Genomic DNA, 27,822 nt, shown 5'->3' with positions numbered 1-27,822 from the left:
CTTACAGGCTTTTTGAGTCTGATCAGTAACAAGACGATGCGGGTCGCAGGGACAGGCTGCAAGTTCTCCCAAGGAATTTCAATTCCGCAGTTCTTATTGCTAGAGCTGTACCAAAATACTCCGCACAACAACTTCTCCTGGAGAGTTTATCAGACCTTGCTGGTTCCTTTGAAGTAAAATTTTACTTTCAATGAAAATATTCTCAGCAAGGAAGTGTGAGAAATATATAGAAACTACACCAAGGAAGAGTCATTTCTACACAGGAAATCTCACTCTGTCAAAAACTCTGCAACTTATAAAACTTAAAAATCCAAGCCAAAGAACAGTAGTAGAGAAATAAAGCAGAGAAATAAATCAACAGAAATAAGTAACCTATTTAACTGGAAGTCTATGTCTTGAATACTATCTCCCTCGCACACCCAATAGTCCTTTTTCATTCTATAGATAGGTCAACACGAATAAACCAAAAACAGGGCAGGGACTATAGATACCGTGACTCTTTCACCCTTCCAGGGCTCGGTGTCATATTTGCTTCTACATTAAGAGGTTTCTTACTTTTCCAGCTAATGGTTACACAGCTGATATGCTGATTATCAATAGTCTCAATGACTAGCCCAAGAGAAACCCTGGCTGCCCTCTCTGTCTACCTCTATCAGTACTCCAAGAAGCCAATTATCAAGACTAGCTGTTGCCTTTCTTCAAGAAATGCCACAGAGTTTTGAATGGACCAACTTTGAGGACAAGGTTTAGGGAATTTTACTAGAAACTATGCATTGTATCAAAATAAAAGGAAAAACCCTGAGGGGAAAAAAAGGGAGGAAGGAGAAGGGCTCCAGCAGCAGCATCTTCCAGAGGCTGTGGGCTGACTCGCTGTGCAAGACAGCTGAAACTAAGGGCTGAACAAGGAGCCACTCCATCATAACCAGCCTGGGCCCTTATGGGATTTCCTTGATTGAATTTCGCAGGATGCAGCCACTGCGAATGGCTCTTCATTACTCACAAAAACCATCTAATGAGCCTCACGACTTTGATTAGGGCTAACATTTGGTTTGGAGGACGGCAGATGGATAATACTATTTCCTGGAAAAAAAAATGTTGGCATGGAAGGACACATTTTTTTGATTAATGCTGTTGAATAACGAGGGCGTTATCCAACCCTAGGACTAACTTCCTGGCTCCCACTACAAAAACAAAGAGTGCCTCATTCTACCTCTGCTGAAGAGCACTTTGAGATGTATTTAACAAAAGAAATAACTGGGACTACACTCAGAAGGTGAAGCACGAAAATATACAGAGCTCGGTGATGCAGAGGGATCAAGAATAGCCCTTGCTGCGAATAAGCCACTTCATTTCCCCCACATTGCTCAAAGAAAACCCAGTGTGTGCAAACAGCTGGGAGCTTGACTTTCACTCTCTACCAAAAGCTGTCTCAAAAGTTCACATAAAATATGTATTGGCGCATTAATGATGCGCAAGCTGCAATCTGAGCCCCATAACTGCCAGGCAAATGCAAAGCCAAGCCCGTGTAAGCGGAGAGCAACACGCGGGCGGGAGCCCAGGTGCGGAGCAGGGACAGCAGGCGCGGAGCGACACGGACTGGGAGGGAGAACTTTCACGGCTGCCCACACGCCGCCTCTTCCATCTTTCCCATTACAACTCCACTGAGCTCCATTCTTGGAGCTTTTTATTAGCTTTTATAGCAATTCCTTTTACAGCTTTCACCTGATATAAGTATCAGACAGCAAATGCTATAAAACGTTGCTTACGTACATCAAGTGTTCTAGACACTTATAATGATATTATTCTCCAGTATGACACTTGATAAACCAGGTATGACTGTACAATTAAGAGTAGCAGCTAGGAATTTAAACAAGATTTTAGCTTTGCTGATTTGGTAGCTATATACATTGACTTCCCCAAGTTATGCAAATATTGAGGAATGTAAGCTACACTCACATTGGAGCCTATAGTTTAATTTACAAAATGAGTCACAATAAATCAAATATACAAACGAGTCATTATGAATTACAGATGCTGCATGTGACTGTAATACAGAGATTTTATCATATATATCTGATTTTTTTTTCAACGGGGTCAGAATTGCCTCCTTCATTTAATATGAGTTTTTAGGAAAAAAGAGATGTACTACAGAAAAATGCAGAGGAAATCTGACTCGGGTGTAGGGCTTGAGTGGAGCAGAGAGGTAGGAAGACAAAAGAATAGTTAAATCTTTATCGTTAAGTAAGTGTGTTTGTGTATTCTACAGCTCATATTTTACATGGAAATTCAGGATTTGAAAATGATTAAGCAGTTTTGTTACTTTAAAACCAATTATCCTGTAAAATTTATGACCCCTTATGCAACTATGTGACAGCAAGCAACAGAGAAGTTCTTCCCTCAGACTGGTACCATTACTTGAAACAGTGGAAAGGCAGATTCCAATTCATGTTACCTGCCCCGGGGCTGACTTCTCTTACCGGGTAGGTACGGGGACTTCGGTCAGAGCCCCCAGCATCACTGCCTGCTGCAGCCGCACGAAGGCAATGAAAGGGCTTTCCAAGAAGTCAACCTCCCCGACCAGCACGTTGGAGGCCTCTGCATCACGAGGCAATTTCTTCATAAATTTATTCTTCAGCTGCATCGTAAAAGAGGAAGGAAAAGAAAACGATGGCTTGTTAGACACACAACCAAGGAACGTGCAATAAAACATACCCAGCTTTCACCCGTTGATCATAACATACCACCTTGAACCAGTGATACAACCACATAGAGGCTCACAGCACTGTTAGCCCAGGTGTGAACACCAAGGAAAAAGGGGATATTTGGAGACCAAACTCAAGTGTTTCTTTGACATACTGAGTTCGCGTAATGTAAAACCCTATCACAGCTATGCATGTAAAAGCAGAGGTAAAGTGGACATTTCAGCAGAAAAGGACCTATAGCTACTTTATGTATCAGGTGTGGGATAACGATTACTGCTCTTTCGTCAACCTTCACCTCTAGTAACACACAGAAACTCAGAAACAGGAGCTACGGCCGCCCCCAGGACTAAGGCCCCACATGCTGAGTTGCTGCAGGAGGACAAAAGCACAAAGATATCCAACTATTCTGCTAAACAGGCAGAAAGACCACCTGCGTTTAGGAACAAAACCTGCTTGCTCTGCCCAGCTCCTTATTCCCAAGGGCTCAGGTTTCCCCTCTCCTCAAGGATGGTGAAGGAGCAAAGGGAACAAACGTAAGATCAAAATCACCGCTGACAAAGGGCCGATCCTTTTGAAATGCAACCAGGTAACTGGAGAAGGAGAAGATGGCAAACAAAGAATCACTCATTGCAACAACTGTTTTGCAGCAGAAGAAATTCTAATGTGAAACCGAAACCCTGTGGTCAAGGATGTGATTTTCTTACTCACGCAGGTTGCTTCAACATACCTTTCCCATCATGTCTGTCTAGTACCACTCCTGCCTGATTCTCTCATCACCTATGACTGCTCCATTGCCCTCAGCAACAGGAGTTGCTCCTTCATTTTGTTTTCTTAAACCAGCTTTTTCTGGATGTTTTTTTTCTGGATGTTTTTCTAGTGTTCTGTCTTTCCTGCACGCGTTACGCTAACACTCGCAGGAAGGCGCCCGCAGCGCCCGCATACAGAGCAGCTTTGTTGAACTGTGCTCCTCAAGGGCAGCAGAACTAATTTGGCCTTAGGCTTTGGAATATCCCACGCTCCGGGGCTTCCTGAAAGCCCCTTCACCCCAGGTGATCTTTGGAGACTCCGTGCCTGGCCCTGGCTGGCAGTGAATGGGGCGGGAGGACGTCCCGACGGAAGCGCCACCAGGGGGACCGCCGGAGCGGCCCAGGAATCCTTAAGGCCACTCTGCCAGGGAGCTCTGGGAAGCGGGGCAATGGATGAGCCTGGAGCAGAGGCAGGAACTGCAGATTCAGCAGGCAGGAAAAGCCAAAGGAGTAACCCTATGCCTACACACTTCAGTCACAATTTCCAATGGAGAAAATATTTAATAAACATCAAGCTGAGTGAAGAAAGCTTGGAAATGTGTTAACAGCTTTTCCACTAACAGTTTTTTTCTTGAAAAAAATAGAAAAAGAGAGACAGAAGATACTGAGGAGGCAGCAAGTCTGCAATAAAGTGTATGCTCAATTTTGCTAACCAGATGGGCCGTGTGCTCATGTATTTTCCTGCACGAGGAAGAGACCGGTATCAAAAGACAGTCATTTTCACTCAAACCCTGCGGAGTGAGTGCAGGTCCCCCTGGCAGAGCCGGGAATTGGGAATCTCCAATGCTGACTGCAGGGACGAGGGGACACTGCTCCGAAAAGCCACACTCCATCCTGACCCCTCGCCCAGCGGCGGGGACCCAGCAGCTCCCTGCTACGCAGTGCTCCCCAGGAAGGGTAGGAGTTTCTCTCAGCCGGGCCAACTTCCTTTTGAGCTTCAGAGCTGGCTTTGGCACAGATCTCCCGTTGATATGGAAACACCGCTTGGAATAAACACTGCACACACCACAACAAATAAGAGAGGCTGTGTCTCTCTCTGATTAAATATTCTAGCCGACCATATTCATTCAGAGCCTTTTTTTTTTTTTTTGTCCCAAATGCAAGTCCTTTGCAACTGGAGATAACGCCAGACCACCACCCATTGCCCTTACATCGTTGCAGACCCGCGCTGGAAATGCTGCTGCATCAGCGCAGCAGTAACGGCTCCCTGGCTAACTCTTTCCCAAGATCTGCCTTAAACGTCTCCTTTATTCCTCCTCTCGGGCATTCTGAATGCCCTGCTGAGCCAGGCCCTCGGCGCTGCCAAGGACGCCGAACAAAGCGTGACCCACGGATCGCTCCCGGCCGGGGATGGCACGCGGCACCCGGAGCCACGGGACTCACCATTCCCAGCGCCCCGCAGCCACCCCAGGCCTTTGGAACGGCTTATCCTCCCTGTTCACTGCTCTAGGAGCAGTCACAAAAACTACAATATTCCTTGATATTCCTTTCAACCTTCCTTCTCCGGGCGCACCGCCTGGCTGCACGTCCAGCCGAAAGCCTGCGCTGCTTCCAGGCAAACACCGCTATGGACCACATCGGGGTAAACCACAAGGTATGTGCACGCATCTGCTGTTCCTTCAATACCCTTTACACATTGCCAAAATCCCCCGCAAAAATCCAAGGAGCCCCAACATAGAAGAGCCAATGCTGAATTGTGTGCCCTCTGGTGAAGCGGTTTCTCCTCAGCGCTTTGAGCCAGCGCCTGGGGGCTTCCAAGGAATCAAGACAAGGAATAGGGGCGTCCTTCTCGGGGAGGCAGGAGCCCCTCGTGCGAGTCAACACACTTCAGCACTCGGAAATAAAGCGCTCAAGAGCACGCAGGGCTGTGTGGGCCGCAGGCAGGCGAGCAGATGGCCCCGTGCCTTTCCAGAGGGCAGCGAGAGCTACAACCCCCAGCTGAAGATGTTCTTCAAACCCTGCATGTTCGTACCTGACCCTTCCAGTTTTTCCATCTTTTGCTTTCCAATAATTAAGGGGAAAAAACAAGAGTAACCTAACACTCCAAATTTGGCAGACATTCCCCACCTTACAGACAGGCTTTCATGTGTTCATGCCATTTTAAGATTTCAACCTATCTCATTCTGATGGCCACATTATTTTATCCAGCCTCAAATATAAGGAAAGCTCCAAAAAGTAGATGCAGATGTTCTTGCTCCATCATTCTCCGTGAGGAATCCAGCCTTTGATAACTTGTTTAGCTAACTGCCCATCATGTGTTCACATGACACTTTGTGCCAGAGGAGGGAGAGAGAATTAAGAAGAGAAATAAAAATTATGGCAAGATCGGGGGAAAGGCTCAAAGCCCTTCTTTACTTAAAACACACATAGACAAAACTCTATTTGCAAAAAAAAAAGAGTGAATGAGAGAGGTGAGGTGCCACCCCTGCTCCAAACAGCTGCTACCAGCTGACTTCAGCCTGCTGTAGCCTGAACACATGCAGGCCTCTGATACACACAAATAAATTTTAAAAATAATATATCCCCTTTCTTCAGCAGGCTCATATCTCACTATATGGCCTCATTAACTATCAGACTTCCAGATGGGATACTGAAATAACAAACGCCAGCCACTCTGCTGGCAAGGCAGGAAAATCTGTTCTTCCAGCTCTGGCTGCCACAACACCGTCAATTACTCCCTCGTCTCCCGGGCCCAAGCTGAGCTCTGCCCGGCAAAGTTGCCAGCCATCCTCACAGTCCTGCACATTTTATCAAGACACAACTTGCGGTCAATCAGTAACTAAAACTGAGATCCAAGGTGATTTCTCTGGCCAGCTCTGAAACCCTTGCAGTGCAAGGTCCCACTGGCCAAAGTCCATCAGCCAGACACAGCCTAAGTAACTAAACAGCTTTTTGGAACAAGTTAGTTTAAAAGTAACGGTTTTCCCTATAAATAGTCAAGCATTATCCCTGTTGAATGCTAGAAACTGGAGCCTGCTTCCAAACTGGATTCATCAGCACAGCTCACTAAGAGCACCACTGAAAAATCCCCTTTTGGCCTTGACTCAACACAAAAAGTCTGTTACCTCAACGTGTTTAGCCCGTCCCCTGGAATGCCAGCAGGAGATATGGCTGAGAACATTTCTACTGCAGTGTCCTGAAGGGCCTGCTGCAATATTTACACCCAGTTTGCTACTACACCCCAATCACAGTGTGATTAACAGCCTTTCCAATTAAACAGCTTTCCTATGGCCCTGCTCCTTCCCCATGGATGTCTGCATACAATAATGCAAACATATTTGGGGGGTAAATACTTTGCAGATGATAACTTTGAACGACCCTGCGGTCAATGAGAAACACGGCCCACTCCCTTTCTCTCTCCATTAAATTATTTTCCTGGATAATTAGATACTAGAGATGATTCGTTTTTTCATTCTCTGTCATATTTATTTTGTGCATTCAACATTACGATCTTTTTTCTTATCATCTGCTCCTTCCTTTTGCATGGATTTTTCACATCCCAAATGGGAAAATAATGTATTTAAATAAATCACACGCCAGGAGGGAGAGAAAGGATAGAGGGCGCAGACGAGGAGAATAGTTTTACCACATATAATTACTCTTTTTTTTTTCTTTACATCATTTACATTGCTGTGCTGCTATACAGCAGAGTTACACTTAAAAATGATTGCAGCCAGCCAGCATTTGAAGGAGTAGAGCCATTCTCAACTGGCTGGCATATATGGGGATACCCAAATAATTTTCTAAACTCTAATTTGCATTGAAAATAACAGCGGGACTGAAGAATGCTGAAGGAAGGGTGAAAAGATGCTCTGAAGGAAACAGCCATGTTTAGAAAACAACCTCCTTCTTAAAACCAAGATAAAGATTTTTCTTGGTGCTTGCACAGAGACCTTATTCAGACACCAGACCAGAACTAAACTCCCTCCTGCCCCTCAGACTCTTGCACTCTCAGAAATGATGAGCACACGCATGAAGAAAGCCCGAACGATCCACCGCAACATCGCCCCACTCTGAGAAATTAGTCAAATCCATGGTGACTGGTAGGAAAGAGCTCATTTCTTTGGGCACCACAGGCCAATTTCAACTTAACTTTATAACTCATCTTCGCTTTGAAGCTGTTCTTCTGCTGTCACCTTTTATTAAAGTCGCATTTCTGAAGCGACGCGCAGTTGCACAGGGGGAGGTCACGTCTCCTATTAGGACAGCTGATGGAGAGGGGACCCATTCCCTTGGCTGCTCCTGCTCCCTCCGTGCCGTGGAGCGCTGCAGGCTGCAGCCCGTGCACAGCGACGTGGGAGCCCACCACAATACAGAGCCTCCTTCCAGTGGGAAGGGGACCGGGAAGCAGACGGAAAGCTGCGTGCTGCATATTTCCATGCCTGGCTCTGCACGGCACACTTGCTTCGGGCTTTGGGAGAGCCTACCCCGCTTCTTTCGAGGCCCGTGCTTGGAAAGTGAAGGATCCGCTAGCAGGACTCTGAAAACCGGAGCTCGCCCACGTTCATGCCCACCTGCTTCATGCCAGCACCCGTCTCCTGGCCGTGCCCACCCCGCAGCGCCGGGCAGAGGGGCCGCTTACCTGGTCCTTCTCGGGCTTGTCGGAGATGTCGTTGAGGCTGGAGGAGGTCAGGTTCCGGTGAGCCATGGCTGGGCTGCCTGTGGGAACAAGGGCAGCGCTCAGTAAAGGAGCCCCTTCCCTCCCGCCCCAAGAACACAGAGGCTCAGGCTACAGCAACGCCTTGTCTTGCACAAGGGAGGTTTGTAGGGGGGATCTGAGACCCTGACAGGCTGCTTCCTCTAGCTTCACGTGGCACCTGGGGTAACGTTGCTAATGGTTCGCCCTTGCTGATCCACAGTGCTCCTGCGAGCTCTAGGACAGCAATTCCAGGCTGGGGGAAAAAAAAACCCAGCAGGTCACCTGGTTAACTAAATCCACGAGCCCTGTGGGCTTACTGAGCAAAACGACACATCCACCGAATTGGTAGGGCTAACGTCAACCATTCCTGAGGCGAGATATTCGGAGAGACAGAAAAACAGAGGCAAACAGGAGACAGGGAACCTCCAAAGATCAAGTGGTCATGCGTAAGCCCGACACAGTGACATCCAAGCCCAGGAAAACAGCCAGGCAGGAGCTGCATGCTCTGTTATGGTTCACTCATCCTGCTCACGTAGACTGATGCAGGACTGAAGTAGAATTACAGGAAAACTCTCCTAAGGAACTTGGCAGAAAACATGATTTCGGAATTCCCTTCCACAATCCCAGCAAAAGCCCTCTGAAGAAATGCAGGAATAGCCCTAATCATAAAAGAACAAAACCCAAAAGAATAGCAAAGAGGGTGACTGCTGGGATGGATGCAGCATCCGAAACCCCAGCAATGAGCGTGAATTTGCTTTTGTTCTGATTTTTTTCATCCCTTCTCGCCCACTCTTGTTGAAACCAGAAGCAGACCAGCAGGAGCTGTTAGCAAAGTGTTTCCAACCACGAATACAACTGGAAAGAGAGAAGACACTCAAGAAAGCTGGCACAGTGGCATTTCCCAACTTCTCAGGTATTTCTAGGTTAGGATGTTTCCAACACAGCAGCGAAGAAACTCGTGGTTAGATGTTCACATAATGAAAAGCCAAATCCTCAGTGCTGATCAACCCACGGTGAAAACAAAATTGGTCTCTCTGTACGAGACACAAGTCTGTTGCTGAGCTCCTCGGAGCATCCACCATCCACGGATTTGCTTTGCAATATGTTCAAGGTATGTGGAGGCAGACCTACAATTTTCATTACTAACAACGTGAGTAAATTTTGACTGAAGTGTTTGGTATGAAAGCAGTAGGAGCTGCTCAATGCTTAAATAAAACAGGGAAAAAAGAGATCAAATGTGCTAATGTACGTTACACAATGTACATATTACTTTGCTTTTCTAAAAAGATGTTCCTAACGCCTTCCGTGTTATAAACTAATATTTGAGAAATATGTGGAAAAGGGCATAGCTGGAAAAAAAATCAAAATAAAGCCTGATTCTTGGAGTCTCAGTCTGTTATTAGAATCCAGGGATGCTTTTTCACTGTATTGTGCAATTAATTATCTTTTAAAGGTTGCAAAGAAACTGCCAATTCCGGGAAATCTTTGACGAGTATATAATGTACCCATGAAATAATGAAAGGTTGAAGTAACACATGGGCGTTTTGCAAATCTGCGCCAATAAAACCAAACCAAGAGATAGAGAAGCACTTTTTTTTTTTTTTTTTTTTTTTTAACGTGAAGCCTGTTCATGCCAATAAGGTGTCCCACTGAGAAGAAACTAAGCGTGGCTTCCAAAACCTTTGGGCAAAGCAAAGAAAGCCTTAATGGATGTATTATATATACTGCTGATTTATTGTATTTTATTCAGAAGGGCTCCACTCTGGAGCTGTGGGGAAAAGGCACCTGCTGAAGATCAGTCAGTTTCTGCAGCCTGCTTTCTAGGTCTGGTTCTCCTGATGCTTCTCCAGGTTACAAATTTGTTTGCTCTGTTTAGCTCTATCCAAGACCAAATGTTCCTTAGGCCATGATTACCTTTCCTCCTAGAGGAAGCAGCTAATGACTTTATCACCTCTCAGTGACAGCCTCTTCTGCCTCACAAACGCCAATTACCTTTTCTCACCACGTCCTGGCCTGCTCCGCATAACCTCATCAAGCCAGAAGCAACGATTCCCAATGCTCTGCCTGACGCTTCCCACTTCTGCTCCACGTATGAGGACAGACAGGTGTGTCAAAAGGGGGGCTGGTCTTTTTTTTTAATTTCTGCACTTAATCGATATGAAAATTAAAACATTTAAGCTTGTTTTATTCGCAATACTCCACCGGTGGCAAAATTAATGAAACCCTTTGGAGAACCAAAGGATCCGTGTGGTAAATCCTGGGTTTGGGGAGAGACTGCCGCCTCAATGGGAATTGCAGCTGAGCTCCCTGTTTCACCGCTAGGAAAAGTGTCTGGGAAGACGAGAGCGAAGGAGGACACGGCGCGGGGAGCACGGCGGGAATGGGGACACGAGCAGCGCAGCGGCGCCCCAATCCTCCCCCCGCGAAGGGAGCCGGGAGCGTGAATCCGGGGACTGCGGAGCATTCCCGCTGCCCCGCGGGGCCGGGGGCACTTACTGAGCCATCCCACGCTGGGGCTGCGCTGCACTCGGAGCTCGTCGTCCAGCGTGCGCGTCGCCAGGCAGGGCACGGAGCTCTCGAGCGGGCCGCGCGCTTGGGCCGTGCAAGCAGCAGCAGGCGGAGCAGAGCAGAGCGGGAGAGTCAAAAGGGGAGGAAAAAAAAAAGAAAAAGGAAAGAAAAGAAAAAAGAAGATAACGAGAGAGAGAGACGCTCAAGCGATTGCCCAGGCTCGCAAGTGGGGAGGCCGGGAGCAGGAGCGCCACAGACGCGCTGCTCTGGGAAAACCAGGTCCCTTCCCTGCACGAGCCCATGGCCAACGCGCTGACTGTACCAACACCGAGACATACACCCCTTAGGGCTTGAAAACGCACACCCTGTTCTGTAAATGCATGGGTTTGGGGATTCCTTTTTCAAATGTCCCTTGAGAGCCTCTCACTCTGGCTTAATCGCTCTCCTCCTCTGCTACCACTGTTGAACTGTCAATGCATCATTCCCGCTCTCTAGAGGGACCAGGGGTGCAGCTTGTGTGAAAAATACTTTGCAGAATAAAGAGGCCTTCTCGGGCAGAACAGGACCTTTAGAGGGGCGAAGTTTTTGGTGGTTACAGCACAACTGCTGCTCAAACTCTGGTGTTTCCACGCTTACCTACCAAGGGCAAACCCTTGCACACAAACACATCCCGCTCTCTACAGCCTTTGCCAGCGAGTTCTTGTTATAAATCGATGGCTGCTCTGCAATGCTTGTGCCAATGGCTCTCATGGGCCAAGTTAAGCAAAGTGTTTTCCCTGTATCCTGCTCAGGGGACAGTAAAGAAATGCACTGATTTATCATCCTCCACCAAATGGTGCACAAGAATTGTCATCTTTGGCACCATTTCTTCACCAGCGGCAAAAAGATTTCTGAAGAAATACCTTCTTACAAACATGATCACTGGGCAAGACTAAATATCAGCCTTGATGCCACAGATAAGAATAAAAAGCTTCACCATTCTCAAGCTCAGTGTTTCTACGTGCATTTCATAAATAGGGCACTTTCATATATAGTGCCAATTCCAAACACCGAGACCAGAAGCCGAGAAGATAAATTACGAATATGGCAATAGCCACATACTTAAGTGCTTTGCAGAGAAGCTCAACTGACTTCACAACCGCACGTGACAAAGGAACACTCATTTTTCCAAGCTAAAGTCCTGGCAACTTCTGCTAATTTACCCTTTGTTTCCCCTGCCTTATTCATGAGGATGATTTTAGGACACATTCAGAACTTCTGGAAAAGTTCTAATTACAAATAAATGTAATGACAGAGCACCAGTTTACAGCAAGTTTACATAAAGGTGAGAAATAACGGGATTTTTTAGAAGGTCTAACCTGCAGTCATGTGCTCGCCCTGAAACAAAGTGAGATACGGGCACCTAAGTATTTCTGAGGACCATGGCCCATGGCTGTTTCCAGATTTAAGATCTAAAAAATACCCTAGGAGTAATGTACCATTATTTAATTTGTGTATAAACTTAACTGTGACTATCCCTCAGGGGAAAAAAAAAGAAAAGAAAAAAAAAAGAAAAAAAGAACCAAAATTGCCAGCATACAGAATCCAGTGTAATGACACTGTGCAGATGCATTTCCCAAATAAATGTTTTTGAAAAGAGCTTAATAGAATAAGACACGCACCAAAGTTGCAGGTTTCAAAGACACTGTGACTGCCCAGTAAGAGCCAGTAAAATAAATAATGTCTTTAGACATAGGTATTGCCTAGTCTAGTGCCAGTACGTGCTGCCTCATTAAGGGGCTTTAATGAACACTGCGTAAGCTAAACGAGCCCTGTTACTCAGCACTGTTACCTGCATCCACATGTTTTAGGGGTGAGCTAAAGATGAGAAGTTCCCCAGTTCACCAAGGGCAGCAAACACCAGCTGAGCACAAGGCCAGGCTGCTTTCTAAATATATCAGCCCGTAAAGCCGCTGCCTGGACACGGGGCAAGCGGCACCCGTGTCACTGCCCTGTGTCCAGCACCAACACCACAACAGCGTTGGGCTCACGCCGAAACGAAGGGTCGCCCTTCAAAGCAAGTATCTACCTGGAAAGAAACTCTAGGGAAATGTATGTGCACCTGGGGCTGGTGGCACTTTTGTTATTATTATTAGCGAGAGGCAGCTGTGCTCCTGTTGGCTTCATTCATTTTTTATCTCTCTAAAGGACAAATTCTGCCTTCAGAAGCACACGAGAGGCACTCACTGAACTCCAAGGAGCACAGTGTATTGCACTGAAATACATTCTAGAGTCACTTTTTCATTAAAGTGTAAATAATAAATACCAGTAACAACTATTCATAAAATATTTCCCTTTGTATACGTCTCTTCCTCTTCCAGTCACCAAGCTGTCGTGAAACATAATGTATTATATATTGGTGTAACACTGAAATATCCTAGGTGGGTAAATAGGGGCAAAGCAATATGAAAGGACTGCTTCAATGTCAGCCAGCAGGCTAAGCAGAGCCAAGGATGATTTCTTGAACGTTGGTGAAAACTTGGCACAGCAAAGCGCCAGGGTTTTTCACCCAAAGCAGAGTGATGTGCTGTGCATGGTTTGCCTTCATGAATGTACTAAGTAACTTTGAATTTGCCTTTAGCACCCTGAGGTTTTGGTGGCTCCTCAGTGCATGGCTTAGAGCAGAAAGGAAGAACTCCACGAGCTGCCAAAAGAAGAAGAGGCCGTTACAAGCACTTGGTGCAGTCAGAAATAGGGGCAGCGCAGGGGTAGGAGGTGGATGCACGTGGTGAATACAGCACATTTTAGGCCCCTTCCCCTCCATTAGACTCCTGTTGGGGCTGAAGGAGGCACCAGCTGCGACCATGTCATGCAGTCAATCCTACAGGTTGCTTTGCATTTCTATCCCCGAGGAAATCGATGGCAGAGGAAGACACTAAATCTGATCGGTTGCTCCAACGTATCCTCCCCCAACGCAGAGACACTCTCAGCAGCCCGAGGTGACCGTTTAAACGGCTCCACGTGCTCTAGTTCCAGCCGCAGCAGTCTGGCCGGGCAGTATCACAACTGCACCACAGGCTGCCCTGAAACCCACACGCGGTGTCACTGTGTGGCACTCAGTGTCACCGTGCCTACCTTTAGGGAAGGGCCTGTGTGCTGGAGCCAAGAGGTGACCTATGTGGCACCCAGGGGACTGGCCCCTCACCCCGTGACACATGCTACAGTATCCTGTAGGTTGTCCTAAATGCTGCCTCCCACTGCACAGGGCAAACCTGCTCTGCCCTCCTTCCAAAGGCTCTGGGAAAGCAGCGGTCATGGAGGCAGCAGACAACATACAAACAAATAATCCAATTATAAATGAATATATAAATTGGTAGGTGCACACAGCACTGCAAGTAATGCCCGAGAGCACCCTTCAGTTGCTGCAGGGGCTCTGCAACAGCCTCCCCATCTCTAGCATGGACCAATAGCTTCATCAGCAGTTTCTTTCCCAGAATGTGGATTTAGCCCAACTGTAACTTTCTTTTCTTTCCTTAGAGTGCTGTTGTAAGCCGAGGGCCTTGCTTTGTAGCCTCGAGTTCACCTTTAGAGCATTCCCTTGATTCATTTTACCATGCCCTTGTGTTAGCTGTTTAAACACAGCGTTATCAAGCCACTGGTACATGGGAAGATGCATCACCAAGAGCCATAAATATTCTTCACACATACACACACACCTGTTGCAACAGCAAAAGACAATAAAAAGTAGGAAGGTTAAATAAAGAGCAGCAATATGATAGGGAGAGATGTTAGGGTGAGTTTTAGAAGCTGAACACAGAAAGCTAAGAGGCCTCAAATGCAGTAACATTAATAACAGCATGCTTTTGCTCCTAAGTATTTCAAAATGGTGACTTTTGAACAAGTTTTCATACTGCCACATGAGGCAGGTCACAGAGCTGCAGCCACAACAGGCTTAAACATGCTCTTCTTCGATTACCTCAAAAGGATGGCAAATGTCAATGCAGGACTAGGTGTGGAGTCACTGCCAAGGCCTCTGCGGCTCTCTGTGTGTGCACACACACACACGTCTATACAGACACCACTCCACATGTGGCACTTCTAAAGGGAAATAGCGACGTGCACGACACATACACCCCAGAACAGTTTTAGGATGAATGAAGCAAGAGGGAAATCAGCTTTACCCACACTGGACCATGATTGTATGGCAATAAAATGCAAGCTAGATCATATAATCCCCATCAACATCTTTGATTAAGAGTGTCACGGACACCACATGTTACCAAAATCAAACACACACGAAAGCTTTGCCTCGGTGTAACCGTTTCAATCAGCCTTTTAGTTTTCAGGCATGGTTCACGTTTCTCTCTCAGTCTGTCTTTTCCAGCGGAGTTCCTCCTTGGTCTCCTCCACGCCAGCCACGAGGGTGCCTTTGCTCAGCATCGCCCACGACTGCTGCACCCCCTACCTGACACTGCCTCTCCTGCCCCTCCGTCCAGTGAAGATAGGGTTAGAGCAACGTGCCACGGCCAGAGCAGCCTCCAGAGCCCAGTGCTGATGGGCTATCAGCACGGGTCTTGCTATGCTACTTGTGGGTTAGAAGAAGCATTGCCGTGGCAATGGAGTTAGTTTTTGGCAGGTGAGTTTGGTGGGTTGCTTTAACAAGGAAGGCTATAGCCACTTAGCCTCTGCATTACCGTTATCCGGGTTGGTAAACATCCTACTTGCACTGGAGACGGTCTTCCCGATGTCGGCCAGGGAGCGCAGGTTGGACTTCTTGGTCTGGTGCCGGTGCTTCCTGAGCAGCGTGTAGGTGACCTTGTCCTTCATGTCCTGCTTCAGAAGGCCCGTCTCGATCTGGTTGTCCACAATCATTTCTGTCACACGCGGGGAAGCGGGCAGGGGAGAGGAGAGACGCATTAGTCAAAAGGAACAAAATCCAGGCACTGCAAGGGAGAGCACAGGGAGAGGGACCGGGAACCTTTCAGCCGCCTTACCGTTCTGAAGTCTTTCCTTCCCATCTCGAGACCACCACCAGGTTTTGCCAACTTATTTTTAGTGGGAGTCTCATTTAAAGGAGGAAAATTACTTCATTTCAAACTAACTGTAAGCACTTCCATCCAGCAGAGCCCCTCAGCCCAGCAGCCGCGGGACACACACACACTGGCATTTTCACACGTACGTTAAGCGGATTTCAAAGCAACCAGTGCCAAGATAAGGCAACTTCTAGTCCAGAAAAGGGAATCTGCTCTGAACCTGTGGGTTTTTTTGTGAAGAAGCTACGGCTACCTTGCGACTTTCACGGTGCTCCCAAAAATACAGTGGTAAAGCACTAGTGGTTGAATTTGGAAGTTGAATTCTTTCCAATTCAACAAGGTCTGCAGTCACTTCACAGGTCTCCAGTAAAACTTAATGTGACTATAGGAATCAAGTCCTGCAGATGAGTAACTAATTAGATCAGTCACTCGTAGAACTTAAAAAAAAAAAAAAAAAAAAAAAAAAAAGGACAGCTACTGCAAAAAGCAGAATTTGCTCCCATTTTCACAGGATAAACCATATTTCACAGCTTTGCCTTTCACTGAAGCACTGTGAAAAGAAAATTCCAACTCATTGCAAAGGCTGCTCATTTTCCATCAATTCCGTCCTTTCTGTTCCCTTATTCCAGGGGTAAAAAAATAAAGATTAGCCAGATTTATTAAGAAGCCTCTATTGTACATTAAATTCCACATTAAATTGTGTAGTCCTTCAGTTAACATGCTGTCCCCCAAGGGGAAGTGGCAGCTCTCATTCGTCTACCAGTAACTCTTATTTGTGCTAACAATAAAAGTTTTGGGAAAGCAGAGGCAGAACATGCATCACATTTGCTAACTCAGTGAGTCAGAAAGACATCTTCTGCAAGCTCCCTAAAAATTAATGCCTTGTCAAATCTGTGGTGAAAAAAGCCTTATATTTCCACCCTAGCTCAGAAAAGACTGGCTATATGCATGCAGTTACACAAAAAGTTTGTCAAAAGCTTTATTCTTTGTAAAGTGACATTTTTCCACCAGCTTTTGCTGTTTGTATATTTTATTCGTATTTTGGGGAATGCTTCTTTCAGAATAACACATCTTTTGTCATCTAGCTCGTTCTCCTCCATCCAGCCAGTTGCTCTCCCCTCCCATGCTTCTGTTATAGCACCGGTCAACAGAGGAAAGCTTGGGGTCTTCCAACATGGTCATTCCACACTTTATTTCAGGAAGTCTGTGGGGATTTGGGGGTGAGGTGGGGGGACATAAGGAAGTGTCCACTCTCTCGCTTCCAAAGGAAATCCTGATGTTTAATAAAAAGAGCACGTTAGAGGGAAGAGCCCAGGGGAAGAGCCAAGGATGCTTACTTACCCACCACCTGAGGTAGAGAAGAGGCCTCCATATCCAGCATTATGGAGCCTTTCTCTATGCACGTCCTTAGCTCAAACAAGCTGTGCAGGGACAACGTGGCCACATGAGGTTTACTCCATCTCTCCCCACCTTGTTCCACCTTCTCTTCAAACTTTATCCACCTGCAAGAAGGCAGAGAAACAAGCAGGGGTTAGAGCCGCTGCGCCCTCTGCTCCGCGTGGACCTCTTGGAGACACGTGGGATGGCAAAACCGTCAGGACACACAGGCAAGCACAGATTTCCCCACAAGTCCCCAAGGCCAGGCAGCCACGCGTGAGCTCGGTGAGGTAAAACGTGAGGTAAAATGTGCCATCTTCAAGAGCTACCGGAGCGAGGTGAGGGCTGTGCCCGGCCTCAGGCCCCTTGGCAACGCAGAGCAGCAGCCCTGAGCCGGGCTGAGCCGCTTCACCGAGGGGCCGCTGAGGGAGAGCGCGCGAAGCTGGGGGCTCGCGGCTTCCCTCCGCCCGCTGCTTAATGATTGAGCCGAGGTGGCCCGGGAGGAGCTGCAAGTCACCTCCTGGGCTGCGGATCCGAGCAAAGGTTAAGCCCCACGCCAGCAAAACACCCTCCGGGGCGCCCCGAGCCGTGGCCAGCAGCAGTGGGGCACAGGGCTCCGTGAGGGCAGTGCCGTGGCAGGCGCCGTGTGGCAGCGGCCCCGCGGCAAGAGCGGCCCCATGGCCGTACCAGGGCCAGCCCTGTTTGCGCAGCTGGTCGCCCTGCACCTCCACAAGCACCCGCGGCCACGTGCGAGGGGATTCCGCCCTGTTCAGCACTTCTGTGTGCTAATAAAAAGGAAAATAAATGCTGTAAACCTTTTGTTCCTTTATGATTTCCACAGCCATGAGTGCGGAACTGCAGGGAGTGCGGACTTTTCAACAGAAATTTCTGAATTATGCTTTGAAACCGCCAAAATCTCTTTTGAGACTTTCTGCTTCAAGGCAGCTTTCAAACCCAAGCTCAAGGGTTGAACGTGATGCCCAGGTGAGGAAGGTCTGCCCAGCTCCCCAGGTGTAGCTGCCTCCTGGGCTGGCGAAGGGAGCACCCGGCTGCTCGCACGGACACTCGGAGCGGCTCAACATGGTGAGATGCAGCTCACCAAGCAACACCCTGCGGGCTGCACACTCCAAGGTGCTTGTATTTGCAGCAAAAGTGTGTTCTTCACAACTGCTGGTATTTGCTTTGGTCTCCTCTTCTCGCTATGAGCCACAGTGCTTCAAACAACTTTTCACTTGCCAAACCTGTTTGGACCATAAACTGCTATATTTAGTGCAGCCGAAAAGTTGGATTGCATAGGTTTGCCTTCAAGTTACACTTCCTAGAATAAATATTTTCCTAGGGAGAGTTCAAGTGCATCTGTTTCAGTGGGAAACCCATTGGCAGCAAGATGCCTTCAGAAGGCCTTGAAAGAGCCTTACCCCTTTGGTTCTTCAGACCCTTTGAAGTGCCTGGGTAGACCATTTCACCTGGATTCAGCATTAGGATTTAGTTGAGGAATGCCTTCCCTGTTTTTTCCTATACACTCAACTGCTTCTACAGCAATACTCACTCATGCACAGAAACTTGCACAGGCACCTGCTCAACAGAGATAAAAAGCGCCGGACTTATAAGGTGGAAGAGCAACGTGGACAAAAGGAAGCTGTAGGATTAATACTTCTATTGCATGAATTAGGAATGTACAGCTCAGAAAAGAATTTCCCGAGTGTTGAAAGCAAAAGTACTTGCAGCACAACGGCAAAATGTTGTTTCAGGGCAAAACCTTATCAGCACTGTTCTTTCAGAAAATTAACCACCAAATTATCTTCATTATCTCCACTTTGTTTTTAACAACCACTTTGTGTTATGCCTCTTGGGTCTTGGAAATTACAGCAAAGGCTCCAGCAAGGCTCTCGTGGCCCTGTGGACCACTGAATTCAGCAAAATATCAACATCAGTGGCTCCAAAGGACACACATTTGCTAGAAGTGCCCTTGGTGCCCCCAGAGTGATTTTCTCCACTCCAAAGACTTCCCTGGGAACCCAAGGCCTCTTGGGTTGTACACAGACTCTGAAGACAGCTGGTACCTCTACCAGCTAATATAATGTGTAATGTGCGGAAGCCCAACATTTATTTTTAGAGCCCAAAAAAGGGTGACATAGGAGGGCTGTAAATAGTATAATGAAGAAGAGTATGAAAGAGAGAAATGCACTCTTATATAAAAGAGGACCATAAATAAATAATAAAAAAACCAAAAAATCCACTGGGCCACAGTCCTTTCCTAGGGTTCCCATGATCCTTCTGCTGTCTCCATGCCTTGTAGAAGGAGCCTCCACTACGGGCACAGATCTTGATTCCCAAAGGCGTTGCACTGAACCACAAAATAGACTGGCGGCCTCCAGTTGCCAGCAGGGTTTCAGGCCTTTACCTTTTACTAATTTGCTCTGTATCTGTTAACTACCACCAAAATGCAAACATTTACAAGTGCTAGTGCAAGGACTTTTCCAACCAAGCCAAGCAAGTTAATTACGAGCACCGACACAACAAACAAGGAACACTCAGTGACCCAAATCTTCAGGTTACCTTTTAACAGCAATAAACCTTCACTTTTACTGCTCCCTTCCTAATGCATTCGCAGGGCTCCGTTGTGAAACCCTGACCACGCTAAGGACATTTGCCCAAAAAAGCCCTTGCTAGTTAACCGGGGCTCGACACCGGCAGGGCTAAGGTGATGGGAGCCCTTGCAGGACTCTACCCTCCACCTGCTCTGGTCATCACACATCCTGGATTGATCTCAGAAATGGCAACATGTGCAAGGGGGTGCCCACAGCCCGTCTAGACTGGGGTGCGCCACTCACTGCCTTAGGGTAGGGTTAATTTTGCAAGAAAAAAAAATGGACCATCGTATGCCATGCAAGATCACGCTGGCCAAAACAACACGCACGGCTAGGAGCTGCACAGAGCCTCAGCAGCACGTCCTGCTTTTAAGCATATAAAGTGCACATGTGAAGCGACAGGATCACATACACAGCTCTACCTAGAAATTCTACAACAGATGGACAAAAACACACAAAACCAGAAAGCATCAATCTTTCTTTTCTCTCTAGAGCAATTTGATAATACAAAGAGTTCAAGCCTATCCCTACCCAAGTCTCTGCAAAACTAAAAGCAGAGGGTTCCTGACAAGATATTTAAGTGCTGTGTGATCTGCCACGCAGGACGGAGGACACCTTCCTTTTGCTCTGAAAGACGGTTTGGGTGACCCACAACAGCAGCAAGCATCACCAAGCTGATCAGAAAAACATCCTCTGACTCTGTATTACAACCTTGGAAATAAAAGCAGAAGCCTGGATGGATAATATTTGTGGACTTAGTGAAAACACTGCTTCCCTGTGTTCCTACCACTAAGGAGAGCCCAAAGAGACTGCTAGGTATGAAACACAACATCCAGGTCTGAGCTGAAAAAGCCTTAACAAATTTTCATTAAAAAAGACTTCTCCCAAGGCCTCTCTATGGATGGTGGAAAGCATAATTTCTGCTCTGCTAAGAGCAGAGGTGAGCAGAACTCAGGAGGAAATCTAAGTGCTGAGCTAATGACAAGAAGAAAAGCAATACGAGGAGAAAAGGAAGACCAATAGCAAGAAGTTAAAGAGTAAAAGGTGAGAAGCCTTTAAATAGACTCTACAGGTGGCTGCAAAGTAAAAATAAAGATAGATAAAGACAAAAAGGTGCAGGTGGTGGAGCGGTTCATTAAATCTCAGGTAAAGAAGATCAAGGAAATCAAACAAGGGCTAACGAGGAACACAGTGGGAGCCCTTAAGCCTGGAAGGTGGGGGGAGAGCCGAGCCCAGCCACAACACAGGGAAACAGAAAGTGCAAAGTTGGAAGTTGAGAGGGAGACGGGGAGCAGGGAAGGCAGAGCCCCGGAGTGCTTGCTGGATGGGCCCCTCTTGCATGTGGAACATTTCCAGTCTTCACAGCAAGCAGGGGGTTACGTTTTAAGGCAAGCCCCCTAAAACGTATTCACTGAAGACAAAACATAAATTTCCTAAGCCTAGAGGCTGAACAACGATCTTGAGGGCATGAGCCCAATCCAATGGCTCTTTCTGCATGGTTTAGAAATAGCCTAGTGATAATTTGTGGCGAAACAATAATAATAAAAAAAAGCCAATCCTACATCAGCACCACCAAAGTTATAGGCAGAACTTAACTAAGAAACTCAAAGAGGGCACAACACACAGCTTGGATAATCCCCTCAAAAGCAAAACCTTTACCTTTTTAAAATGAATTTCATCAGTACCTCTTTAAGACTGGGACACAAACAAAATCTTCCGATTTGTGTACCTGGAGACGTCAGACTCGAATCTACTTTGGGGCAACAGAACGGAAGTAGGTTTAACTTGTTTGGGGAAGTTTTGTTCAGGCACTGATTCCTAACAGTTCCAGTCAACACAGTGTAGTGGCTGCGAAGGACAGTAAATCAATACACGTGGTTTGGCTCTACTGATGTAACACGGCCACATAAATCTGACATGTCAGTTTTACCAGAGTGTCATTTTACAGGAATACTGGCAGAGTATCTTTTGTTAGAGAAAGGTAATTTCAGCAGTAAGGGCCCCATTCTGTGGATCCCCCAAGCCACCCAGGGCCATGGACATCACCCCCCTTTGGAATGGTCACAGGGATCTCCCAGGGGCTTTGCAAGGAGGTAGAGAAAAGAGCAACCCACCTCGCGGTCTCCTTCCACTCCATCTCTTGCCCGTCGACGGCCAGGAGCTCATCCAGCTCCGTGAAAAGCTGCGGGGGCGCCGGGCTGTCATCCTCCTCCCCGAGAATGAAGCGGATGCGTTCGGCAGCGGGGGAGACTGCAGAGGTGAAAATACTGCGGTTAACGGCCTGGGCGACGACGAGCGACGTGCGGCTCCTCTCCGGGCCCGGCTCCCCGTAGCCGTTGAGCCCCTTCTCCAGGCCGCCTGTTCCATTGGACATCCTCGCCGGCGCGGACGGAGGGGCGCAAGCCAGGGTTTGTCTATCGCCCTCTCTTCCCTTCCTTGCCTCTCACTTTACGCCTTAAAACTCAAGCTGGGAGTAAAGTTCAGGAAAACTTTGTCTCTTCCTCCAGTCCTTAACTATGTTACAGCAATTTGCAGCCCTTGTAAAAAAAGAGCTATCGAGCTCAAAACCAATATGCTCTATGGTGCGTGCCCAAGGACCTTTCGTACTCTGATCAGCTGAGATCCTCAACCCCCGTTTTTTATATGACGTAAAACCAGTTTTAGCCAAGCTACGCGGGGGCTCGCCGGGACAGCATCCCATGGGCGCCTGTCCCCTCCCTGCCAGCGCGGCTCCCATTGGCCTGCGAGCAGGCTGCAACCTCCCCGGACCTGCCAGCACAAAAACACAGGAATATTTAACCCAACGTGCGTGTCATCTATAAGGCAAGAATGCAACCCGCGCCACTTAGTCAGGCACCGATGCACTGAAAAACAACAACTGCTCCCGTTGGGGGGAAAAAGGTTAAAAAAAAAAAAAAGGGGGGTCCCATTTAGGCAAAAGGAACTGCAGTGCAGCCATGGGAGTACGAGGAAAGCTCCGCTGTGCAACCATCCACAGGAAAAACTAGCAGAAACCCTGTCCTGTTCAAGAACAATCGAGGAATAATATAGGAGATTCTTGAATAATATAGTTCAAGAATAATATAGCCAACAGGAGTGACTCAAAACTAAGTACTGAAAATATCCCAGTGCACATGCCAAGAAATAACTGCATCTCCCAATGGCAACTGGAGCTTATGCTCCAAGAGGAGATGTGATGGAGGACTTCTTAAGGGCTACCTTTTTCTCTTTTTCTTCTTTCTTTTTTTCTTTTTTTTTTTTTTAAGGTAGCATAGCTTACAGTGAAGGTGTGATCATGTGAAATTTTAAGAAAGACATCCTTTCTGCTGGATGTTTATTAGCATGAGAGTTAAGCAGCAGACTCTGGACTTTGGACGGTCCTGCTAAAAACTCCTTTCTTTTCAAAAGATCAGCTGTCTGCCTGCTGCAATATAATTAATTACACCAGGTGTCCAATCACCATCGATTTTTTGAGGTAAACAAAATCTCAATTTCTAATGTGAAAAAGGGAACCGATAAGAAACATTGCCTTCCCTACTACTTTTTTTTTAAAAGAAACTTTCAGTTCTTTCTTCATGTGTTATTAAGCAAGAGCAGATGCAAATTCATTTCTACAGCAGCTAGGTGATGATGTTTCCAGAATGCAAAAGTGGATTTCTCTATTGAAGGTATATGAAAAACGCAATGAAACGACTGATTTTTCATTTTTCCTGCTGTTGAGTTTTTTTGTCTTGTTGCGTGAGTTACAGCCCACCGGGGAGGGCACGTTTTTCTGCACTGCTTTAGACCCACCGCTCTTTTTGGCGCGTGGGGCTCCAAAGGCCTTTCCTTCCTTGCCTGGAGGCCAGAGAAGCCCCTTCTCTTCCCCACGCTGAGGTCCTTGGCAGCCAGACCCTTCCTCACAGAGCTGTCTGTCAGATCCCAGTTTTCCTTGGGTGTTACAGGGTGAATTCCCAACTCCTACACGCCTCAGCCTGTGGGCTTCCCAACATTATGGTCCCGCAACAAACGGCGGTGCCGCAGACGGGCGCTGGTCCTCGCGTGTGGCCACGGATGCGCCCATCCCTTGGACTTCGCTGGGGAATGGCCCCTCGTAGCAGCCGTGCCAAAACAGAACAGGCACCTACAGGCACGTGGACAAAACAGAAACCAAAGAGACTTAAACACGCACCAGTGGAAAGCAAAGTTCAGCCGCGCGGCTCACCTGCGACTCCGGCATTATGTCATGCAAGCCACACGCCGCTCGGAATTCCGCAGAATTCCCCAAGGGACTACACAAATGCTTTTGCCTTTTTCCATTCAAAACGATTTTCCCGACAAAATCCGTAATTTCCCTCAGAAATTCCTACGTTCTTCCTACATTCTTAGGAAGAGAGAAAAACATTGCTGGGATGAGCTTACAGATATTTAGTCCCTGTAAAATACCCACTAACCCTGTTTGGTAACTAGCACTCCTATGTAAGCAACAGTTCCTACAGATTTTTTCTTTTTTTTTTTTTTTTTTGAAAACATTTCCGAGAATCTGTGCTGTGCAGAATGAGTATCTGATCACTTGACTCGGGTCTAACAGATGCTCTTTGCAGAACCGTTCTAAAATACAGCTTCAAACACACCATCTCACGGGCCAAAATCATCCTGGCAACGAGAAGAGCAATTTGGACTGAAATCTGCATCTAAAACACATTTAAAGCAAATATTAGCATAAATAATTAAAATCATCCTGTGTCGTGAGACGGATGGCAGAAACGTGCCCACCGGGTCTGGATCTGCATCCCACGCCCCACCTTCCGTTGCTTGCCCCTCATTCTTCTGGTTTTGCTCTACCCACAATCGTCGCGTTTAGCACAAACGATAAGGTTCAAAATCCAATTAGGGAATTTGCTGGGTCACAGGTCTCCTGTGGCTCGCTCTGCCTCATGCTCTTTATTGCAACTCTGTAGGTTAATGGGCCGTTTATGGGTTGTTTATGCGTGCTCTTTAGCAAGGACAACATATTTTCATCTTAATCTCCGGCGCGGACACTGTGTGCTAAGCATACAGCGACAGGCGAGTACCAGGCTTAAGACCCGGAGAGCAATTAACCCTGAGGACCTCCCCCCGGCCGACCTTTGAGCACCACCCCCACGGTCCCGCCGTTCCTGAGTCTTGACCATCACCTTCAGCTCTCCCCAGCACGGCTGGGCTGTGGGCTGCCGAAACCAGCCCCGCTCACGGCAGCATCGAGTCCTTTTCGGCAGCGTTTTTACTGCTGTCTTATCCAAAAAACAACCCCATGACCGAGAGGCGTAAGCGTTTGAGAAAACGCTAATCCACGGATTTAGGTGGCTGGAATTATGTTTTTCTCTGAATGGGAAAGGAATTAAAGTATTAATTGCAGATGGCAAAATGCTCCAATGCAACGTTTAAATCGAGGCATTCATGTCCATAAGCGGCATCTTTTCGCCTCCCCCTTTTCCCTTCGCTTGTGTTCAGGCAGCGGTGGCCAACCGAGCGGCTTATGAAACACATCACCCGCTCGAGAGGACGAGCTCATCAGCAGTTTCTCCCAGTTCAGCTTCGGCCAATTACGAGCACAATTTATACCCTCAGGTTCCCAAAGGCAAAATCAATCTCCATCAAGGCGGAGACGTCGCCGGCAGCTCGAGAGCGCAGCAGGACACATCCTGGCACGGCAGCGGCAAGCGAGGCCAGAGCTGAACCTCCCAGCCCCAGATCCGCCTTGCTTGGGCGATCGCTCCCTGGCACAGGATCCCCCCTCGCTGCCTGGCCCGACGAGGAAGGGAGCTCGTGGCCGGCAGCACTCCCTGGAACTCATGGAATACCAAGGGGCGTGAGGATCCCAGCAAGCATCCTAAAATCACCCCTGCCTCTGGTTCTCCAGGCGTACGAGGGTCTTCTCCATGCACAACCAGAGCCTCTTCTCTAATCAATGTGTTTTTTTTTTTTTTTGGCTTGTTGTTACCAGAGTTTGTTTTCATACAGCCATAGGCAGTGACACTGGAAATGCCACCGCCAAGCGCAGCTCTGCAACCCGCGGCCTCCCTCTGAGGCAGAAGGAGCCATCAAATCTGAAGTATTCCGTTAGGTTGAAGTCCATCACCAACTACAAAAATCACTGAGACACCTGTGGTGACACTTTCAAGCGTGGCTGTTGGTAAAACGTGCCTTCCAACCATGTTCATTTGACTAGGGCACGACCAAACCCTCGCTAATTTCTGCGATTGCCTGCAGTCAGCCAAAACTCAATTCAAATCGAATTTTTGCCTTTTTCAGTCTGAATTCAGAGCTAATCAAGTAAAACACCTAAATGTGGACACCTAGATCTGATCTGGAGTGGTTTTCTTTTTAATGCAGCTGCCCTCACTCCTAAAGTGCAACACTTGAACAACTTCCACTAGGTATGCGCATGTCTATCCAAGACCTCATGCAAGTCCCATTTCATTTTCCCGAGCTTTCTTGTGGAGACCCTCTTGAACATTTCTACACACAACTCAGAGGACTCGTGGGTGCAAAGTTTCCACTAGGGATAAGTGATGCCCGAAAGGAGGGAGCTCCTGCTTCAGCCCGCATCCCTAAAGAGAAGAGCAAACCAGGAAACACGGGACACCTACTCAACCCTAAATACCTCCCGCCACCACCATCCCCTCCTTTCCTGCCCAAATGCACGTTGCTTCCTGCAGAGGCGTTTCAGGAGAGCCTCGGATGCCAGGAGAGGCAGCGGCATATCCCAAAGGGATGCGGTATTAATAAGCCTCCCACAGACACCTGATTCGCCAGCTGAGCCAGAGTGAATGTTTCACATATTAGCAACTTGAGTCTCGGCCCCCTGAGATTAACAGCAAAACTTGCACTAATTTCAGGTGCAAATTGCTAGAAAAACAGGAAACTTTATCCTTCTTCAACGTTTTTTTTTCTCTAGATTCACCTCGTGATTTTTCATTATATGAAGGGTAGGGGTGCCCCGACACTTCTTGACTGTGACGATGACCGAGCGCCAGAACACGCTGCCCACAGAGGCTGTAGAGTCTCCATCCTTGGGGAGATCTGGACATGACCGTGGGGAACGTGCTCTGGGTGTCCCTGCTTGAGCAGGGGATCGGCCTAGACAATCTCCAGAGGACCCTTCCAACCCCAACCACTCTGTGATCCTTTCTAGCAAGCCACTGGCCCATGCTTCTGTTTCGAGTCTGTGCCTCGCAACAGGCTGTATCGTGGATACAGCCTGGCACGATCTCAGCTACACACCGACAAATCCATGAGACAACGTGGACCACAGTCGCATTTTTGACTAGTGCGGGAGGTCGGCTGCCTTACGTCAAGCTGCTACAACAGCAAATTTGTAAGGAGCTATTGTTGAGTAGTTGCCAAAAAGGCTTAAAATAGAAAAAACAGGGCCTGCAGAAAACCTGGCTTTTCTCCGAGCTCGGTAACATCTCCCATTGTTATAGGGACATGGGATGCGGTCTGAAATTACATCTCCCTTGGACCTGAAAAACAGTTGAGTATCCAACGAAATGATTAGCAGCACAGTGGCTGCCACACATAACAAAGTTCAGAAATTGTTCCCAAATACTTACCTTTCTCTTTTCCTTTGGCTTTCCTCTCTTTCTCTTTTTAAAACAATGTGTCTTTCATAGTTTATTTACAGAGAAACACACTGTTTGACCCTTGTTAGGTCACATTCTCGTACCTTAAACATGGCCTTAATCACATTAACCATCAAATGCAGCCCTCCTCCCTCAGGATATCCACCAAAAAAGCCACTGCCCAGTATCAGAGAGCACATGAGAAATCTCCTCTTCACAGAAAAAAAAGACACTGTTTTCCTTTCCAAAACTGTAATACAGCTCCCCTCAAAAACACCTTTAAAGATATTTTGTTTTAAAGAGATTTGCACAAAGTGCCCTAGAAAGCACTGTCACGTCTTGGTGGCTGTCATGCCCCCTGCCAAACTATTTTATTCCTTCTTAAGTTTCTCACGGAGGAGTCATTTACTTGCACCCCCTTTTTTAGGGAATGATGGGACCACAGTGGCTTTTTTAAGGACGCAGCCGTATCAGCTCTGGATTCTTCTTCTGTCCATGAACTTCCAAGGCAGCGACAGGAAGACAGGGCCATCCTGCCCTCCCCGCTCTGTGCCTTCAGAGCAAGCCCCGCGGCCGCAACGGGCGATTTTCTGCCTGTTAA

General features: G+C 47.5%; 1 protein-coding gene across 1 annotated transcript in view; it reads right to left on the bottom strand.

Moving 5' to 3' along the window:
- SLC4A4 (solute carrier family 4 member 4) overlaps window positions 1-27,822 on the bottom strand; it is a 142,828-nt gene that overhangs the window by 35,214 nt on the left and 79,792 nt on the right. The window contains exons 4-9 of the mRNA XM_088531675.1: window positions 21,750-21,885; window positions 17,009-17,169; window positions 15,329-15,508; window positions 10,644-10,739; window positions 8,091-8,167; window positions 2,478-2,635 (exon numbers count right to left, since the gene is read on the bottom strand). Coding sequence (XP_088387801.1) covers window positions 2,478-2,635; window positions 8,091-8,167; window positions 10,644-10,739; window positions 15,329-15,508; window positions 17,009-17,169; window positions 21,750-21,885 — 808 coding nt within the window. The remainder of the gene's footprint in view (window positions 1-2,477; window positions 2,636-8,090; window positions 8,168-10,643; window positions 10,740-15,328; window positions 15,509-17,008; window positions 17,170-21,749; window positions 21,886-27,822) is intronic.

Source organism: Tinamus guttatus, unplaced genomic scaffold (genome assembly GCF_059628265.1).
Source record: "Tinamus guttatus ecotype Peru unplaced genomic scaffold, ASM5962826v1 Tinamus_guttatus_pri_ptg000423l, whole genome shotgun sequence".
Classification (NCBI taxonomy): Eukaryota; Metazoa; Chordata; class Aves; order Tinamiformes; family Tinamidae; genus Tinamus; species Tinamus guttatus.
The sequence above is the reverse complement of the archived record's forward strand: the minus strand, read 5'-3'. Positions and strand labels throughout refer to the sequence as shown.